The sequence below is a fragment of the Chaetura pelagica genome, unplaced genomic scaffold, assembly GCF_000747805.2.
Source record: "Chaetura pelagica isolate M959 unplaced genomic scaffold, ChaPel_1.0 scaffold405, whole genome shotgun sequence".
Taxonomy (NCBI): Eukaryota; Metazoa; Chordata; class Aves; order Apodiformes; family Apodidae; genus Chaetura; species Chaetura pelagica.
In genome coordinates, this window is record NW_009953489.1 from 4,591,059 (window position 1) to 4,611,416 (window position 20,358).

The window sequence follows — 20,358 nt, forward strand, 5'->3', positions numbered from 1 at the left end:
TTTCCCCCCATCCCAAGTTTCTGATTTCTTATCTTTAGTTGTAAGTCTTGCTTACTCTATCAGCCAGTTTGAAGTCTGCTGGTTTTAAGGTCTTGCCAACATGGGATGTGAAAAGAAGTATCATTTAAGTCTGAAGTACTTCAATTAGCAAACTCTGCTGGCTGCTTGTAGAGAAACTGACATTTCATTTGGACTGTTCAGCTATGAGCATTGAAAACTGAGGGTGGGGGGTGGGCTTTTGGTTTGTTCTGGACCTGTGATTACTGGAAGTTTGTTTCTAATTAAGTGGTGGTGTAAGTGTGGTGCCATATTATCACCTTTGAATTTGCAATCAGTGCCGGATTAAGTAAACTGATGTCTTGTGGCCCTAATAAAAGTGACCTTGGGCAGTTCTGCAACTGCAGAGAGATATGTTGCAAATGACAAAGTTTACTGGTGGACAGGTTAACTCCTGCTGTCCAGTAGCATTGTTAAGCATAAGTTTTCAAAAAAGTAGTGTAAGTGATTACAGCATACATGGTCCTTGGCTAATTCTAACCACATTTTGACTGTCATCTAAAAGCTTAAATCATGATATTAATTATTGCAGGTTCAGAATGTGGTAGGATAAGAGAAGACTTCTTTGTGTGTAAGATTTTACTGTCTCTAAATAAAATTTCAGCAGCTTTTGAAGGTTCACGGTACAAAGCTGCATTCCTGTGAAAGCTATCTAGTCTGAGGCAATTGCACAACTTAACCTGTGGACAATTCTGGAAAGGGCAACTGTGCAACACCTTTTGGTGCTTTTTAAACCAAGGGCTGGCTTTCATCACACAGGAGGTACATAGTTCTGCTGTCCTTAATAAAGAACTTTGTGCTGTTCTGAATATAAAAAGTTTGATCAGAAAAATAAATTGTGCCTTTTGTTAACTTCTTCCTGCTTTTTCTTTATTAGTGATCATGAAAGGAGTGTGGCTGACAGCATTGCAGACAGAAGCTCAACTTGTCCACAGAACAGGTGCTGTATACACAACTGCTGTGCAAAGAAATCTTGTGTGTAAACTTCGTACGTGTCAGTCTTGCCTTCCATGGAGGAAGTGAAAAATGTATGCTAGCTGGAAGTAGGAGGAGAGAAGAAACCCTTGCTAATAAAATTATGTATGATGTGAAGCATGACTCTTGCTGTCACTGGGAAGGGTTCAGCATAGGATTCTTACAGATGAGAAAAGCTTGATTAATTTTGTGATACAAAGATAGATGGATGTGATACCTGAATCCCTCCCTTGCTGGCACATGGAAGGAAGCCATCTTAAAAGTCTGAGATGGCTTAGATTTACTTCTCCTTAGTACTGTGAAGCTGACCAGTCATGTTATCTACACACTGTTGCATTTAATAATCTAGATAGTTTTTGCACTGCAGAGGCTTTTAATGTATTATTCACAATGTATGCATGTGAAAATAAGGTATGTTGTGCTGTTGAGCTTGTGGTTCAGTATGCACAGGGTAGCTGAGGGACAGCAGCTGTAGTAACCCTAACTGACTTTCCTAACAGCTGTAACTTGGCCACATGGCAAGCATTAAAGCACAAGTCTATTAGTATGCAATAATGCAAAGCCCAGGGCAGTGAATTTCTAATCTAGCCCCAGGAGTGGAGAAGGATCTTGCCATGCATATTTTCTCCAGAGTGTAGACCACTATGCAAAAGACTTGAAAAGTTGGTTGAGGAGGAATTGCTGTAAGAAAGCAAGGACTGAGTGATTCCAGGGAGCTATTTGTATTTTATTCAAAACTTTAGTCTTGGGTGACTGACCTGGAAAGCAAGTTAAAAAACATGGTATTGGATTGCTCTGACAGTCTGTGTATGCTAGCAGGGTCTTCCACAAAGCAGATTCGTGTCTTTTTAAAAAAAATATAAAGGAAACCCTTGTGGCTCTTTGCCTTCTTTGGAAGCTTCTCTTACAGCTTTTATTGAAGGTGTGTAATCTCTAGCAATTCTTTCAGTGTTAAATAGCCAGTAGTGTAGAGAAGAAGTAAGGGAGTGATGAGAGATTTAAGATGGAAAGGGAGAAAGGAAAGTTGATTCATCTGCTCTCTATTCTCTCCTAGTCTGGTAGAGAGGCACCAATGAAGAACTTCCTGAAATTTTAACCTCCACATTCATGTCAGTACATGCATCATGGCACAGCAAGGAAATGTTGGTGAGCTCCTCTCAATGCTGGATTCTCCAATTCTGGGCGTCCTGGAAGATATAACAGCTGCATTCAAAGATAATCTCATTTGTGGTATGTATCCTTTTAGGTAACTCAAGGAAGGGTTTTGATTTTCTACCAATAGAGGTAGAATAATTTGTATTTTTTTTTCTATAAAACAGAGTCTTTGCAAATGCAGCTTGATAAAAACTCTAGATGTTTGGTTTTGAAATTGCTTTAAGGCTTGAGGCTTCAGTCCATTTTGCTTAATGGGGATGCCTCTTGGAGAGGTCTGTTATATAAGTGTTAAAATGCCATTATAAAATGACTTGCTTTTCCTGGGGCATAACCTCAAGTTATCAAGAGCTGATGAAACTTTCTTTGTCAAGCGTATCTTAGAAAGAATGAGGTGTCATCCACATCATGGAAACTAGTGAGATTTTGTTCATTCTTAAAATAAACAAGGGAAAAAAACCTAACCCCAAACAAAACAACAGACAATTGTTGACAAAATGATTGCTTCTCTTAAGGCATCCTTGATGTTGATAGAGCCTTTTCAGAGCTAGAAAATATAGTTGAGAGGTCTCCTTTTCCTAAAGGTCTGGTAAACATTAAGTACTGGTTTATGTTATAAATTGTGTAACAGTTGTCAAAAAGTTGTGCAACGTCCCTGTAACAAATGCTTCATTTTTAGTGTGTTGAGAATGTTTGTTGTTTTTTTTTTCTTGCTGTGAACCAACGGGCAGACCGTGGGCCTATGCTTGTGAACAACCTGGTGGAGTATTACTTGGAAACCAATTCTCAGCAGGCACTGCATATATTGTCCACACTGCAAGAGCCTCATGACAAGGTAAAAGAGTCTTCTTATTAAGTCTGGCATATTTTAATCTGGTAGTGAAGCAGCCTTTAAACAGCATCTCTTAGAATTCTGGTTGCTTGTCTTTTTTTTTCCATTCTGGTACAGAGTTACCTTGTTGTAGAGATGTAGTGTTCCTGTAGTAAGAGTAAGTTTTGAAAAACTTCAAAGATCTGTGTTTCTTGGATTGCTTAAACTGACCCACCTAGGCACAGAACCTCTGCAAGTGAAAACTTTCTGAGAACTCAGAGGTCTCTTTGCAATGCTGCTGCTGGATGGATGTTCAGTGCTAGATGGGTGAGCCTAAAACCAATTGGGTATTTTGAGAGCAAGGAAGGACTTTTAAATGGAGGGAGAGAATGGCACTACAATTTATTTGGTTTCTGCTAACCAAAACTGTTTTATTATTTATTTATGATAAACATTTTGAAGTGCAGTGGCTGCTTCTGGACTGAATAGCTTGCATTTCAAATTTATTGCAGGATTTTATTTGCCCTGTGTATTTTTAAAATGCCCTGTTTCCATAATTGGCAGCGGCAAACTGCTGAATATAAATTGTTGAAAAAGAATACATACCAGTTAAATATAAATGTTTCCTTTTTCTACCACTCTTTGCAAAATCCTCTCTCAGCATCTACTGGATAAAATTAATGAATACATGGGCAAAGCTGCTACCCGTTTACCCACCCTCTCGCTGCTGGGACATGTGATAAGACGACAACCATCTTGGAAACATAAGCTTTCTCAAGCACCTCTTCTACTTTCATTACTTAAATGTCTCAAGGTAGGAAGTGTCAGTCATATTTTTAATGCAAGGTGTTTGTTTTCTGTTGGGGTGTCATTTAGCTAAGCTGTGAGAAGAGAGAAAATGTTGATTAAAATACCGAGCCACGGTGGAATGAATCAACTCAATATTCTGAGCTGATCCTGTTATTACTGACAATCTTGTTTCCAGAGGCCACTGTCACTGTATAACTTTGAGTTAGTCAAGTTTACAAAACTTTTCTAAAAGTAAGGTAAAGGCAGAAGGCCTTTGTGAGGTTGATGGACATCACCAATGTGAACTTAAGGAGAAATACTGCAACTTCCCTTTAGTGCCTTCTGAAATTTGTGCATGTAAGGTAATATCATCTCCTTGCACTGTAGATGGGCCATGTGATAGACTACTCCATGGTGAAATTACCTTGAAATTAGCAGACTTTCCCTTCCTAGGTACAGATGTGTTGTAGCTGTTTCCCTGTGCTTTGTTGGTTCTTTTTTCTCCATCTACAAATGTCTCAATTATTATCCTGTATGGTATTGTAACAGTGAGTAAGGAGTGAAAAGTGTTTTGAGACCTAGGACATGTTCTCAGTAATATAATTTAATAGGACAGTGAAGAATTTTTATTCATTCAAGTCACATTAAAATGCATAATATAGTCAAGCACCAGTTCTCTTCATAACAAAAGCAAGGAATTTGTAACTGCCAAAGAGGAAGCTACAAGTGCTTTTCCTGGAACTCCTGATGTGCCTGATGAGTTCTGTTACTCTTTTCAGTGTGAGCCTTATCTGATGGTGAGAGTGTGTCAGAGAGCTGGTGGGAGTAGAACAGAGATGTGGAAGTGCCAGAAATGTGTACAGAGGGATAGGGGTGGACTTGAAATGTGCTGTGAGAGGTCATGTCTGACTGAGGGAGAACAGAGGCCATAAATTACACTGGGGAAGGAAAATCCAGAACACTTAATATGTCTAATCAGTTCAAGTGGCTCTTGGGGGAGATAGCAAGACCAGCTTAGGGGGTTCTGGCCACAGGCTTGCCTGTGATGTTTACACCCCTATCCTCACAAAGCAGAGAATTTAGCAAGGAAAATATACAATTAAGCTGAGGAAGCAAGCAGGGACCCCACTGGGAAAGAGATGGGAGATTTTCTTTGCCCTGTCCTAAAATCTGAGTCTGCATTACTGTTTCATCTAGCAAAGGATTTTTACTGCTACTTACACCTTTATCTGTGTGTGAGTCACAGGGTCTTAGTTATGGTTTGAATTACTGCTTTAGGAAACAGCTGCTGGAGTCATCAACCAGGTTTAGTAGAAAAGCTTTGACCCTTGTGTTGGTAATTGGCCAACATCCTTGAATAGCCTGATCAGATTTGCAGTTTCTTAGGCTCAGAATGATGTGTGTGCAAAGCTCTGGGAAGGAGGAAAGAGGATACAGAAGCTGCTTCACATACCAGTGATTTAATTTTTTTCCTACCCAATCGTGGAACTTTAGTGATGTTCCCTTTTAACTAAGTCAAGGCTGAATACAGAAAAACAGCAGAATAGGAGCAAGAATCCCAAATCTTTTTTCTTAGAGTTGCTCTGGATGAAAGACACAATCATCTCTGTTCATTAAGTCATGGTAGGTTTCAGAAGGAATGTTTCAAAGTAGAGAACTTTTTCCATGATGATGATTCAATGTTCACTTCATCCCTGGAAAAAAAAAAATACATAAAAGTTCAGCTCTTTTTAACTGACTAATGCAGGTTTTTTCCCTTCTTGCAGACTGACACAGATGTAGTAGTACTCACCACAGGTGTCCTAGTGCTAATAACCATGTTGCCAATGATTCCTCAGTCTGGCAAACAGTATCTTCATGATTTCTTTGGTATCTTTGGGCGTCTCTCAGCCTGGTGCTTGCAGAATCCAGGTGAGATTTCAACTTTGTTGCATGCAGTTATGGTTTAGTAATCAAACCCTTGTGAAGTTGAGCACATTCTTTTGCCTAAGACTAAATGCAGGAAATGATGCATTAAGCCCACAAGCTGTTCTGTTCTTTGATAGCATCGGGGAGTGCTTATTTGTTCAACATTTTGAAGTCTCTTAGATTCTGCCATGTGGTGGTGCTACTATATGAGGGTTCACTGGACTGAAATGCCCCCCTGATGAAAGCAAGAAGCAGAGCTTGATCTTAATGGATAGAGAAGGGAAAACGCTGACATTTGAGTCAGTTTTTTGGGAAATTGAGATTCCAGGTATAAATGGGGAGGGGGAAGGAGCAACATGTAGGAGTTCCTGTTAATGTGCAACTATCAATAGTCATGCAAGTGTTGGTAAGACGAATCCTCTCAGTTGCAGCTCTGGTTCTGCTGAATTGGTTTTGCTGAATTTGGTTCAGAGTGTCTGGTATCTAACACCAGTGTTCTCTGTGTGTATGTGTCTCGTGGCTGTATGAACAAATGCTGTGTTAAGCACATAGAGATGGTATTTCAAGGGCTGTTTTGCATTGCAAGTAGGATTGGAACTTAGATGACTAGCAAGGCTGATCTGTCACAATTGGTTTTGTGGATACAACTTTTAGTTTTTTTCTGTGAAGTGAAGCAAACTTCAAAAAAAGGGGGGTAGTAAGGTGCTGGAATAGGTTGCCCAGGGAGGTTGTGGAAGCCCCATCCCTGGAGGTGTTCAAGGCCTGGTTGGGTGAGGCTCATAGCAGGGAGTTTGGAACCAAATGATCTTTAGGGTTCCTTCTAACATTCTGTGATTCTAAATCTTAGTCTTTTTTATTCATTCAGTCTTGCAGACTGGCTCTTTATCTAGAGGGATTTCAGGTTTGAACTTGAATAAAAAAACACTGTGCTTTGAGAGTGACAGGGTACTGGTTGGAATGGTCTATCAGAATTTTTGGCTTTGCTGTGAGCTGATGAGTAAGTGTTGTCTGTCCCCTCAGAAGATTTCACAGTTTTTCTGAGGACTACTCATATCTCCAAAGACTTGTTCCAGTTAACATTTCAAATTTAAAAGTGCTTTGCATTCTTTTAAGTGTTGTTGTTTTTTACACTGTAATTAAAAATATTCTAACTGCTTTTCCCAGGTCATGTGGCAGAGATTTACCTTGTCCATCTTCATGCCAGTGTTTATGCTCTTTTTCATCGTCTCTATGGAATGTATCCTTGCAATTTTGTCTCCTTTCTGCGTTCTCACTACAGTATGAAGGAAAACTTGGGGACCTTTGAAGAGGTGGTCAAGGTAAAATGCTGCTCATCTCTGTATTCTCTGAGACAAGGAATTCCTAGCTGTATAAAGGCAGGTGTTTGCCATTTTAACAGGATACATTGATTTAACTGAGGGCTGCTCAACAAAAGGGAATCAAACCAGGCTATTGGAGGACTGAAATGTCAGTTGGGAGCATGGTCATCTCTTGAAGCTGTGATGATTTAGATTTATCTGTTAAATGTAACATTCTGAACTGTTGGGATCAGTAGGTTGCTCGTCAGCTTTGTGTAGTGTAGAGCAATCAAAACATGCTGTACTGATAATAAATACTTCTTCTTGCTCATCCAGCCAATGATGGAACATGTGCGAATTCATCCAGAATTAGTGACTGGATCTAAGGACCATGAACTGGACCCACGAAGGTATATATGTTCACTCTGCTATTAGGAAAGGCTGTACATGAGCAGCTTTTAGCTGGGTTATTTTAGAAGGCTTACAGCAAAATCTTTTCTGTCAGCAATAGTGTGTGCCAGTGGTGTTTTGCCACCTGTAGTCATAGGTACACCAGGTAAACATGTAGACTTTGTTTATCCAAGCTTACAGCTGGATGAATAACAAAAAACAACAATGTGAAAGGCCATTAACAACAACATTGGGTTCTAAGTTCATTTTGTGTTTGGGATGGAGTCTATCTTCTACTTAACAGTTGACTTTGTCCTAATTTTATCACTTAACAATCAAACATCTGCATAAAGTTCTGAAAGAATTTGCTTATAATGAATAAAGAGAAACTACTGCTGACCTGCTTCATTGGCTTAAGGTTTGGGTCATGTTTTTTTTTGGTTTGTTGAATTATTTGGTAGGATTTAAGTGTTTATGGCCTCAGTCTGTCTTGTTTTGGTACCTAGATATTGGTTCAGTTAACAGATCAATTCTTTTAACAGGTATGTCTTAACATTATCAGTTGTATTAGTTCTCTTTAGAAATAGGCTCATTTGCCTGCAGCAGCACCACTTGCTGCTTTTCTCTTGTCTCCACAGGCCCAGCCACTGAAGAGGAGAAATTGACTCTTGTTGCTGCACAGTAGTGCTCTTGCCCTGCTTTTCAGAAAACACTCCTAAATGGGAACCTTTTGAATATCACAGTGCTCAGTTTTGCAGGCTTCTCCCAGGCAGGGGGGAGGGTGGCACCACTAAGGAGTGCACTTGGCACAAAACTACCGGTTGAAGCCTTCTGATTTGGTATCTTGCACATAATATCTTACATTCAGAAGCAACTCAGCCTTTAATAGACAGAATTCTGTGCTTTCTCTTCTTCACAGTGAACTTCTGTCCCCTGCAATATTGGGTAGATCTAATCTGGCTGCTTAATTTAGTGAGAAAATGTTTTCAGAATGAAGGAGGTAGTAATAATTAAAACCATTCTGAAAACTAGGGAGGAAAAATGCAGATCTGAAACTGGCATTGCAGATGCAGCTTGCTTAAATAATGTAGGATTCCCTCACTGATAGTCTGTACGTCTAAATTTTGACTACCAACTTCTGAGTCTAGTTGAGCTGATTTCTACAGCTGCTGAAGCTCAGGATCAACCAAGTCTTCGTGTGCTCTTCCTCCTTTCCAGAGTGCTCCATGGCAGACCGTTGTGGATCTCTGTGTCAAAGCTGTTTGTCTCCTCTCTGAGACCCCCTCTTACAAGTCATCTGGTTGCAATTTCTGTCTGATGCCTTGTTCCAGTGTTGGCTGGGAGCATGCAAAGCTGTCTGGAACAAATGAGCCACCCTACAAGCCAATTCTTCCTATCTCCAGGAACTCTTTCTTTGTAACAATAATTGACTAACTTAATCTTTTGGATCCAAAAACTGTCTGCAGGTGGAAAAGACTAGAAACTCATGATGTTGTGATAGAATGTGCCAAAATCTCCCTGGACCCTGCAGAAGCCTCCTATGAAGATGGTTATTACTCTGTGTCTCGGAAACTCTGCACAAGCTTAAAACATCATCAAACTGACCCCAGTTCCAGCTGTTACATTGACACACAGGGCAGCTATGGTAAGATGTGCCTGATGGCTAATGACTACTCATTTCCTGGAGGAAAACTGGCCCTCCAGCAATAAGGCATCTTGCTAATTTATCCCACTTAAAGTGCCATTCTTAGGCACCAGAAAATAAGCTGTCATTTAAACAACAACAAAAAAGAAATATATGGATACATGCTCTGGTTGTACAGGGAATGCAGCGTGTTGGCCAAGTTTCCTTTTGACTGTCTCTTCCTCCCCTGTTGTCCTCCCCCAAAACCAACCAAACAAACCCACAAAAAAAGCACTGTAGTATGCTCTTTATATTGAAAAGATATTTTCTTGGTCTGGAGAAAGATTATCTTGTTTGCTAGCTATGACTATGAATGTTGAATGGATGTGAAATGGTTTGGTTAAAAGCCTTGAAAAACTAACCAGAAGAATCATTGATTTGTATTTGATATATAGGATACTTCTTCATTTTATCTTTTTTTTTTTTTTTAACTTTCAGGGACTTCCACCCCCTATTCCACTCCTCGTCTAACACTATCACAAATGTCAGGGCAGCTACCTCAAATTCTGAGCCCACAGGCCATGCAGCTGTCAGCTGAGCCACAGCAGGTAAAGCAGAAGATAAATCATAGAATCACAGACTGGTTTGAGTTGGAAGGGACCTTAAAGTTCCTCTAGTTCCAGACCCCCTGCATAGGCAGGAACACCTCCCACTAGACCAGGTTACTCCAAGCCCATCCAACCTGCCCTTGAACACTTCCAGGGATGGAGCAGCCACAGCTTCCCTGGGCAACCTGTTCCAGTGTCTCACCACCCTCACACTGAAGAATTTCCTCCTAATGTCTCACCTAAATCTCCCCTCTTCCAGTTTAAGACCATTACCCCTTGTCCTCTCACTACAGAAACAAGCACAGCATGCTTTTCATGCCTTGCACTTAGCTTGTAGTTTCTCATGACAATCTAAAATATTTTTTCTGAAATGTCTTGTGAGTTTTCAGAACTTAGTGTATGTTTCAGATTTAATTCCCACCTGATTTTCTATGTCAGAACTGGGATACAGATGCTTCACATGTTCCTTCTCTTAATTTCACTGATTGGTGTTTACTGTGTATTATTGCTTTTACACAGGTTACCATCTGGAGTCCTTCTGCAGTTTGTGGTATGACCACTCCACCCACCTCTCCTGGAATTGTCCCATCAGAGTCATCCCAGTCTGCATCACAACCTTACAGCAAAGCTTTTGGCACATCTGGTATGTGCTGAATTTTAAAGTTAGGCCTTCGAGGTTTATTATAATAGAAATTCTGGCTGTACATTTTGCTGTCATCTTCTTAAATGGGAATGTCACACCAGGCCGTTTGATGGGCTTAAATTGTTATTCCTGGGAACCTGATCATCCAGAGCAGTGCTAATGCAAGCACTGAGGTAGGAAGTAAGTCACAGGGAATGAAGTAGCAGGGTCTGGAACCAGCCTTGTGGAAACTGCAGTTGTCTCTTGGTAAATAGTTGAAGGAGATTTAAAAATAAATGGTTGAGATTGCATGTGAAGAATTACATATCTAAACACTATGTTCAGCTGAAATAAGGAAGCCTTCCTGAGAAAACTTTTGTACTTCCTCTTTTCAGGAGGAGGGAAAGGAACACCTCTGGGAACACCAGCCACATCTCCTCCACCCTGCACTTCAGATGACTTTGTGCATGTTTCACTCCCTTCAGCTGCTCCCACGCCTCCTAAAAAGGTATAACAAAACTCTCTACCACACAAAGCTGACTTTTTTTTCTTTCATTAACTTGTCACACACGCAGTGACCATAACTGAGAAGGAAAATCAGAGTAACTTACAAAAATGTTGCATTTTATTGCCAAGAAAAAATTTTCTTCTAAACTTTGACAACTGTTGCCATTTCCAGTGGCAGGATTTTAAGTCTTACAGTCGATTTGCTATTTAAGCCATCTGCTTGTGGGAACTTCCTTCCTATGAAACTGCCCAAGACGTTTCATTCTAACAGGTATCTGATGCAGAAAATCTATTTTTTTAATTTATTTTGTTGGGTTTTTTTCAGGAGGACAAACCAGACCTTGGGAGGCCTTTACTGTACCGACAGCAAAATGTCATTAACAGCGATAAATCATTGGGTAAACTCTTGTTTTCCTCTCCCCATTACAATAACCTTTTGTAAACAAATCCTGGTTTTATTGACACCTGTTTCAATTGCCAAACACCTTTTCCACAGGTTTTTCTCCTTCTTTTTTTTTCCCTGAGTTCATAGTTCCAGGATCCTGCCTGAATTTGTGATTCAACTTAAAACCTTCTTGTGATGCTTTTGATTTCATTTTAACTATTGACCTTCAGAAACAGCTTGCAGATTTTTTTAAACTGGCCCTTATTCATACTTGAGCATGTTGAAATATAGAAATTTACAATGAAGACTGAAAAAGGAATTGTGGTTGTTTTTTTTTAAAGCTGATGCTTTGGGGGTGAATTTTTTTGTTAGAAGCAGCAAGTTATATATGAAGTTTTAATTGAGCAGTTTTATGTCACCTGTCTGGATCAAACTGTAAGGCTGCACATAAGGATAGATATGATGCTCCCTTTTAAAGGCTCTTGGAAAAACTTTTTCTATCTACCATTATACTGCTGTACTTGAACCTTTTTTAAAGTCTTATGGAATATTGAAATCACCAATGGATGGTTGAGGAACTCAACTTCTAATAGGTAAATCTAGATTCCATTTTCCATTCTCAGTCATCTGCATCTGTGACAGCTGTAGAAAGGGGTTTTGGCAATGTTTTTGAGACTTCTGTACTGTGAATCATCACCATCCTCAAGGTGGAAATGATAGTGAAATTTAAAGCTGGTTTTCCTTGCTAAAGTTGTGTAGAAACACTGGAATCTGAACTTTCTGAGTGACAAGAACAGGCAAGGTTTTTCACTAGGTTCTTAATCTGTGAGTGAGCTGCAAGCATGAGGTCTGTATCCTGCATGCTTTAGTGTGTATCTCCCTGGCAGCTGTCTCAGAGTTTTGATCAGTAGTCACATATTGTCAAGTTTGTATTACACCAGTTGGCTAAACTTCCTTTTTTTTCTTTTTGGGGTAAGTACTGTGTCCTTGTATAGCCAGATCAGAAGGGGACTTTATTGCTAACGTGGAAGTAACAATAATCAGTCTACACTTAAGCCACTTTTATTTGTTGATTTAATGGGTTCAGTTGCAAACAACACATCCTTATTCATAAAGGTTGGCACCTGCACAAATGTTAAGTTTACAAAACGACATTTTTGGGATCAGGACCAACCAGTGACTGATCTCTGAGCTGGAAAGAAGCAGAGGTCAGGTAGCTTCCTCCCTGAAGGAAGGACAAGCTTATTTGATGGCCTTTTCAGCAGTAAGCTGCTTCTGTTTTGTGCTGTGATGATGCTGGAGAAAACAGCTGCTGTACAACTAACTCTTTTTTTCTCTTCTTTTCTTCAGACACACCTGGTAGTAAAAGTTCAGTAACCTTAAGTGATCTTCCGGAGTTTTTAGGTGGTTTGTCTTTTGAAGATAGTGCTGAAAAGGACAGGGAGGAAGGTAATTTCTGTCATCCTTTTGTACATCTTAGCTAAGGAAGTATTTGCAATGGCAAAACCCAAGATACATAATGATGCTCCCCCCTCCCCTCCTTCCCAGATGCAATATCTAAAGAGATCTCTGAGATCACAACTGATGCTGAACCCGTGGTGCCTAGAGGAGGATTTGACTCTCCATTTTATCGCACAAACGAAAGTCTGTCAGGCTCTCAAAAGAAGACCCATTCAGTAGTGTCTGGTGTTCAGGGACACAGTCAGACCTCTGAGCCTTTAACGTCTTCTCTGGACAAGCCTGGGCCTGAGAGCGCACGGGAAACACCCAAACAAACATTTACTCCCATAGACAAGCCCTGTGGAGGCTCTGGTGAAAGCCCTGCTGGTAACAGGGAAGGAACCTCTGGGGAGACAAGTATTCTCACTCCCAGCCCTTGCAAAGTACCAGCACAAAGAAGAGTGGGGTTTGGGAGTGGGCAGCCTCCCCTCTACGAGCACCTTTTTGAGGTTGCATTACCAAAGACTGCCTACCTCTTTGTTGGCAAGAAGACTGAGGAGCTGCTAAAGAAAGCCAAGGGAACCCAGGATGATGACTGCATGTCCTCTACTTCTCCTGTGGAAGTACTGGACAGACTGATACAGCAAGGAGCAGATGCACACACGAAGGAGCTGAACAAGTAGGTGACTGAAAATCTTCCATGGCAAACATCCTTGTTACTCCTCTCTGTGCTGGCTTCATGTTAATAGCTGTGCCTGGAAAGCAGCCCTGTCTGGGAATCTGCAGTGAAACCATGTTCTGTGAAACATTGCTGTTAACTGAGCTGAGGGTTCTGGGTGGTGGATTTCTGTGTTTGCTGTGGTGCTGTGCTTTGGTATCAAAGAAAAAAAAGGGCAGTGACCTTATTTACTGCCTTCACTAACGGAGTTTGGGGTGAAGCAGCAGGGCTGTGAGCTGTGCTGCAAGTGTGAGTTTGGTCCCTCTGTCAGTGAGATTTGGTTACTTCCTCAGGTTTAAGTCCCACACTAAATATTCAAAAGCAAATGTAGAGGCCAAGGGGAGATTGGACACTTTCTTCTTTCTAATATACATGAAGCTGAGGACTGGAGAACCAGCTTCAAGGTTTAGGTGTATCTGCTGTATTCCTTATTTTTGTCTTACCACCCTGTATTCCATTTTGTCCTTAGGCTGCTTTCTGTGCCTGAGGGAATTTTTCTCCAACTTCTAAGAAATAATGCCCTCCACCCTCTGCCCTTGCAGCCTGCTTCTTGCATGGTTCCTCATTCTTTTCATACCAACTGACTGTAATTGGACTTTTATTAGTATTTAAGCTCCTTTGAGGTAGACATTTCATTTTAAAGTAACTTGCTGAGTGGTTTTATATTTAAACTTACTGGTTAATGCTTTATTTTAATTTTTCAGATTGTCTCTGCCAAGCAAATCTGCTGACTGGACTCACTTTGGAGGTGAGGAAGTTTCTCATGTGTTTGGCAATCTGTTCCCCTATTGTTAGATTTGCTTAAACAATGACCTGCTTTTTTTTTTTTAAACTGATGGTGCCTTCCATTAAGTCATGGTTTATCTGCTTAGCAGGAAGTGCTCCAGTGAGATGAGCTGCTTTTTTTCACCTTTGAAAAATGAAAACTGCCTTTTCCACAGGCAGTGAGTTCTAGATGTTTCTGCTTTTGACCATTTCAGATCTGCCAGCCTTCAGAGTGATGTTGATCATCTAACAGATCCTTCCACCTTGTCAATCTTATTTGAATCTAAATCTGTTGATGGATTCCTTGCTGCTTCACATGTGTCATAGCTTTGTGTTCTTAGGGTTCTATGATAATGGTGAGCTTGGCTTTTTTTTCCCCAATTGAAGGAGCAATCCATGTGAAGCATAAACATGTTGTTCTGGGGAAAACCTATAAAATGTCATGTTGGAGATCAGGTGGAGCAGACGGGTTCCGAAGTTGTCATTTTGACGAAGTCTGATTTCCTTGTTTTAGAGAACATTTCCCACCTGTGGGGCAGGGACAGTACAGTTGAGGAATCTCTTCTGTCTTCTAACTCCCAATCCAGGTTCTCCCCCTTCAGATGAGATTCACACCCTACGTAACCAGCTGCTGTTGCTGCACAACCAGCTGCTGTACGAGCGCTTCAAGAGGCAGCAGCACGCTCTGCGGAACCGCCGGCTTTTGCGGAAAGTGGTGAAAGCAACAGCTCTGGAGGAGCACAATGCTGCCATGGTGAGCAGGGATGCAGCTCTAGCAATGATTGCAGCACGCTGCTCTTAGAACAAGCATTAGTTAGTTTGGCCAGCATCTTTCAGTACCACTCAGTTGAAAAAGAAGCCTCATTTCTCGCCTTAAAGTCAGACTTGTGGGCGAATTCCGTAGTTTCTATTTGAGTTGCAGGCAACTGAAGGGGTGGATGCCTGCCTGCTTGACTCCTGCCAGCACTTACCTTGGGGTAATATTAAAGGCTTCAGAGTTAGTGGAGAATTTACTTAGTGCCTGGCTAGACACCTTATTGCACTATTTGGAGAAGTCTTGTCCTTTTTTCCACTCCTCAACTGAGGAGTAATAACAAAAGCTTTGAGACCTCCAATGTTCTTTTTCAGAGCTATATGATACATTAAGTGTACTGCAGGATGACTTACTACAGATTTAGGCAGGTTTCATTCTGTGTTTACATATTATATACTTCCATCTACAGTTTAACCTTTTGATAATTCAGCAGAAGAGCCAAAAGTAGCTATCCAAATTGATTTTATAAAAACAACTGTAGCTTCAGCTGTGAAGCCCAAGTCCTCATTGAAAGCCTGAAGTGCATTGGGAAAATCTGCTGTTGCTGTGAGTTTGGATGTGACTTCAAGTTTTCAGCCTGTCCATTCTATCACCATTTAATCTCTTTTTCAGCCAAATAACCAAGCCCCAAATCCTTACAGACTCTCTTGTCTATGGAACAGTGTGATGTGTGCATGCTGGTACCTGGCAGCTTTACGGACCTAGTGACGTAGGACAGATATTCTGACTGATAAAGCAGGTGTCTTGTCTGATGTTTCATGTGGTGTTCTTAACAGAAAGATCAGCTGAAACTACAGGAAAAAGAAATCCAGGCCTTGAAACTGAGTCTTCAGAAAGAACAGGCAAGGTACCACCAGTTTCAGGAGGAACATGAAAACATTGTAGCTCAGCTTCACAACCAGATCAGACAGCTGCAGCACGACCGGGAGGAATTCTACAACCAGAGCCAGGAATTGCAGGTATGAAGCACAACACTGAACCAAATTATCTACTTACTGGCTTTAAAAATAACCTTCCTAGTAACATGGCATGAAATAGCTAAGAGAAAGTTACATATTTCTATTAGAGATCATGTCCTAAGGTTGAGTAAGTCCATATTTGGAAATGCCTGGCGTAGTCATGGTCCTTTTATAATTCTGTTTTGTTCAGTTCGAAAATAAGAAAATGCAGTTTCTTAGCTGGTTTTGGGGCTTCACAAGTACCCAGTATAATCCAGCCAGATGCCATTGCTAGTCCTTATTAAAGTTTCACAACCTCAAGTGAGGCCTTTTTTTGTTGCTGTTTGAGCAGACCAAGCTGGAAGACTGCCGGAATATGATTGCAGATCTGAGGTTAGAATTAAAGAAGGCTAACAACAAGGTGTGTCACACTGAATTGCTGCTTAGCCAAGTTTCTCAAAAGGTAAGTGAAGTTACTGTTCCCAGGGTCCCTTTGCATCTTTTGGTTTATTTCTTCTGATAGTTTGTATCAAGTATCTTTTCGTGTTCTAAAAAAACCCTGTGGTTAGTTCCATAGGATCTGATAATAATTGCACAAAAACAACACAGAGAAATGTGTTTTGGTGAAGAAAGTTTAAACTTGATTCAAAGGCTCCTGAAACTTGTAATTTTGGCTGCTTTTTCCACAGTAGGAATTGGCAGATTGAGCAATATGAATTTGTGTTAAGGCTCTGCTGAATCTTGGTATCTTAGAGATATTGTTTGTATCAGAAGTTGAATGAACTTCTCATGTAAGTGGAAACATAGTTATGTGAAGGGAAACAATACCTGTATGGTGAAGTTCTGTGTGGGCTATCACCAGCACTATGAAAGCTAATTTATTTAACACCTGCCTATCATACATTGGATTCTTGTCTTTGTCTCCCTTTATGAAAGTACCCTGTGAACACAGTGGCTGTCAGCTGTGGCTCTCTTGCAGAACTGTTCATTCCAGTGTTTGATTCTGTTCCATTTCTCTTTCAAGCTTTCCAACAGTGAATCAGTGCAACAACAGATGGAGTTCTTGAACAGGCAGCTTCTGGTTCTTGGAGAGGTCAACGAGTTGTACCTGGAGCAGCTGCAGCACAAGCACACAGACACTACAAAGGTGTGATCACAGGCTTGCAGACATCACTTGAGGTCATCTTTAAGCTCTCAGCCTTGTGTTCAGAATGAAGGAAATGCTTCATAACTTAGCAGAGAGTTTATTTGAAATTGACTTTCAGGGATTGGATTTCATAGTAAATCTTCTGTTTGGATATTTTTGCGCACCATGTGGTTACGGAATCTCTCCAGTACCCTGTGCTTGAAAGCTAAGAAGGGGATGATAGAGTACACCTGGGGTCAGCTTTAGCCACTTGACATAATATCTTAACAATTTTTTCATGCTAAAGACCAAAAGTTTACTGTGCTCTTAATATAACTGGCAGCAGAGTATTATAAGTAAAGTAACACTGGGCTCTGATCTTTGTGAAACTGTGTAACATAGGGTAGTACTGCTAGAGTGTGTAGAAAGATCTGAACCAGGGTTTTACCTGGTTTTGTCATGTGCTCTTTTAAAATAAGCAGCTTTACTCCTCTCACTCAGATGTTTTCCTATTAGGAGCCAGTGTTAACTTTACTAAAACTTGTATGGTTCATATGGTTTTACTTCCTGACTTCAGATAAACCTTTTTTTAATCAAAAGGAAGTAAATGGCACAACAGTGTAACTGTATCTGCGTGAGAGCAAGTAATTAAAGAAGGTCAATAATAAGCCAAACCAAAAAAAAAAAATACATTTTACTGGTATTTAATGAAGGTCATGTTGCAAAAACTGTTTTAAAATTGAGTTTGTCTATCCTAATCTGGTGCAGAACTGGCAAGCTGCTTTGTTGAAAAGAGCTTTTCATAAGGAACATTGTGTTAATAAATTCCAGTGATGTACAGTTATTTTTCACAGCAACTTAATAGTGTACATGCTCAGACTATCTGGTAGCCTATGTGTCTTTTTAGAAATGCTTTTTTTTATTCCATCTTGCTTAAAAATGGGCCTATTTATAGCATGGGAAACACATCTAAATATTAATAAAAATAACACACCATCAAATGATACTCAAACATTGTGTTCTTTCCTTTGAGGAGGTTGAAATGTTGCACGCTGCTTTTCGGAAAGAACTGGAGAAAGCAAAACTGTGTGTCCAACAGCAAAGCCAAAGGCTTGATGCTTCCCAGAAACGGATAGCTGAACTGGAATCTCAGCTTGCTAAGAAGGACCACCTCTTCCTGGAGCAAAAGAAATACCTGGAAGATGTCAAAATCCAAGCAAGGTAAGAGTTTCAGGTGTAAAATTTTAGCTGTGCATTGGCAGCTGCACTGCCATGGTTGAGGCAGAATCCAGAGACACTGGACCTGATGTGTTTTAATTTCTTTGTCTGTCCAGAGGTCAGCTGCAAGCAGTAGAAAGTAGGTACAAGGCCCAGAAAAGAATCACACAGGCATTTGAGCTGGAGATCTTGGATCTGTTTGGGCGGCTGGAGAAGAGCAGCCTGCTGAAAAAACTTGAAGATGAGAAAACAGAAGCAGCTGAAGCAGCAGAAGAAAGGTAAGGGTGGGGATGTAAAAGATGCTGGAATCATGACCAGCTCTTTCAAAGTCGATATCCTCATGGAATCTGAGCACTTGGATGCATCATCTCCAAATATTTGTTTGTACTCCCCCTTTACAGACTGAATCTATCTCAGGACTCTGCATAGGGTTCCTGAGAGCCTTTGACAGAACTGGAAGTGCTCATGAAATACCTTTCAGATGGCTGAACTGAGAAACCTCTAGTCTCATAGACCTGTCTCTTGAATCTGCAAATAGTTACACTGTCATTATGTAGTTGCTTTACTTTGTCTATGCAGAGTGTCCCTAGTAGTTCGGTACCTTCCTGCAGATAATCCTGTTTGTTTTCTGCACCAAAATCTGCTTACAGCCTCAGGAGACCTCGTGCTGCCAGCAGGTTTGTGGCAATCACCCGTGCTTGGGTTTGGTGAAAGAAAGATCTGCAATCTAAGGAAGATGTGCAGGTCTCTACCTTAAGAGATCAGGATGCAGTTCCATTCTGCTTTGGGATTATTGTCAGCTTTGGATTTAAAACAGTGGATGCTGAAAAGCTGAGTGTGTGACACCTTTCTCTTGTCCTCTGTCAGTTCTGCTTTGCTACAAAACTGTGAAAGGAAAAATGTTCAATTCCATATGCATTAGCAGAAATGGAAAGTAATCAAAGTACCCTGCCTTTCCCAGCATTTCTCTTTCCACTGTAAACAGTTGCTGCCATTTCTTTGACACTGTATCCTCTCTCTGCCTCCAAAACAGGCTGGATTGTTGTAATGAAGATACTGTGGCTGGATATAGTGAAGAAACAATTGGTAGAAATGGAGAGACCAAACCTCCCAGCACTCGAGGTAGCAGTAGCAGTAAGGGTGGTAGCAGCAGTGAGCTCTCCACCCCAGAAAAACCCCAGAACCAGAGATTCAGCAGTCGCTGGGAAACATCCGTGTTGCTGGAGCCCTCGACTACTGTCCCACTGACTGTAGGTTCACTCCCCAGCTCCAAGAGCTTCCTTGGAATGAAGGCACGAGAATTATTTCGCAACAAGAGCGAGAGCCAGTGTGATGAGGAGGGTGTGACCATCAACAGGCTTTCTGATGCTGGAAAGACTGAACTATGTAAAGATCCAAGCATGGAGACAAAGGCCCCTACAAGCCCCGACCACCTTAGCCTGTCGCCTAAGCTGCAGGAAAGCAGTGTTGGACAGCTTCATATCATGGACTACAATGAAACTCATCATGACCACAGTTAAAACGGAAGAGAGTCAATCAGTGTTATTTTCATATTCTTGGCATAGAACAGGAGGTGTGAATGCAAGTTTAACTAAAAGCTTTTCTGTTCCTTTGGTCTGAGCAGCTAGCTCATGCAGCGGAGTAGGATTGATGTCCAGAATGGAAGAAGGCTGCTGAATGAATGCTAAGTGGATTTTTGGGTCTGGAATTGAAACACCCAGCCTAACTCCAGCTTCTTTCTCCAATTCAGTCCTTAGCAGCGTGTACTAATTTGAAGGGACAACTGTTAGCATTTGCAAGTATTTTTTTCCCTTTCTCCCTGTCCCCAGTGAGTGGCTGCATTGATGAACTTGAGTGCAATATGAGGCCAAATTAACATTTGTGAGTCTACTACGAAATGCTTTGTATTTCCTTGCAAGCTTCCAATTTAGAGCAGTTAATTGTGCTGCCTGTCCGGGTGACTTTGGTTGCTTTCATCCTGGAAAGAAGCAGCACTAGAATTTCTAGTGCATTCATCTAAAGGTCTCTTATTTTGCCTGTCCACTGTCCCACATCCCTCAGAGCCCTGTCTTCATTAAGCTGGACTCTGATTACCTAAATGTTTAAAGAACAATGTACCTCTGCAAAAAGATTTATTCACCCTAATTCTTGATCATTGTTTATATTGTCCTTAACATTTCCTGGAAAGTTGCATTTGAACAGACACTTGATAA

The 20,358-nt window shown here is 40.9% G+C and overlaps 1 protein-coding gene across 3 annotated transcripts; it reads left to right on the plus strand.

The window, feature by feature from the left end:
* Window positions 1-2,156: 2,156 nt before the first annotated feature.
* TSC1 (tuberous sclerosis 1) lies at window positions 2,157-19,665 on the plus strand. 3 transcript variants are annotated; one of them, XM_009998872.1, is made up of 21 exons: window positions 2,157-2,262; window positions 2,916-3,019; window positions 3,657-3,809; window positions 5,551-5,695; window positions 6,857-7,011; window positions 7,327-7,400; window positions 8,847-9,025; window positions 9,503-9,612; window positions 10,132-10,255; window positions 10,630-10,742; window positions 11,067-11,139; window positions 12,477-12,575; window positions 12,675-13,245; window positions 13,989-14,032; window positions 14,637-14,803; window positions 15,640-15,822; window positions 16,154-16,264; window positions 16,826-16,948; window positions 17,961-18,148; window positions 18,262-18,423; window positions 19,179-19,665. In XM_009998872.1, the coding sequence occupies exons 1-21, from the start codon at window positions 2,157-2,159 to the stop codon at window positions 19,663-19,665; spliced, it is 3,471 nt and encodes a 1,156-aa protein (XP_009997174.1). The 3 variants fall into 3 exon arrangements, with proteins under 3 accessions (XP_009997174.1, XP_009997175.1, XP_009997176.1); XM_009998873.1 differs by having other exon boundaries at window positions 10,633-10,742; XM_009998874.1 differs by lacking the exon at window positions 3,657-3,809.
* The last annotated feature ends 693 nt before the right edge of the window (window positions 19,666-20,358 follow it).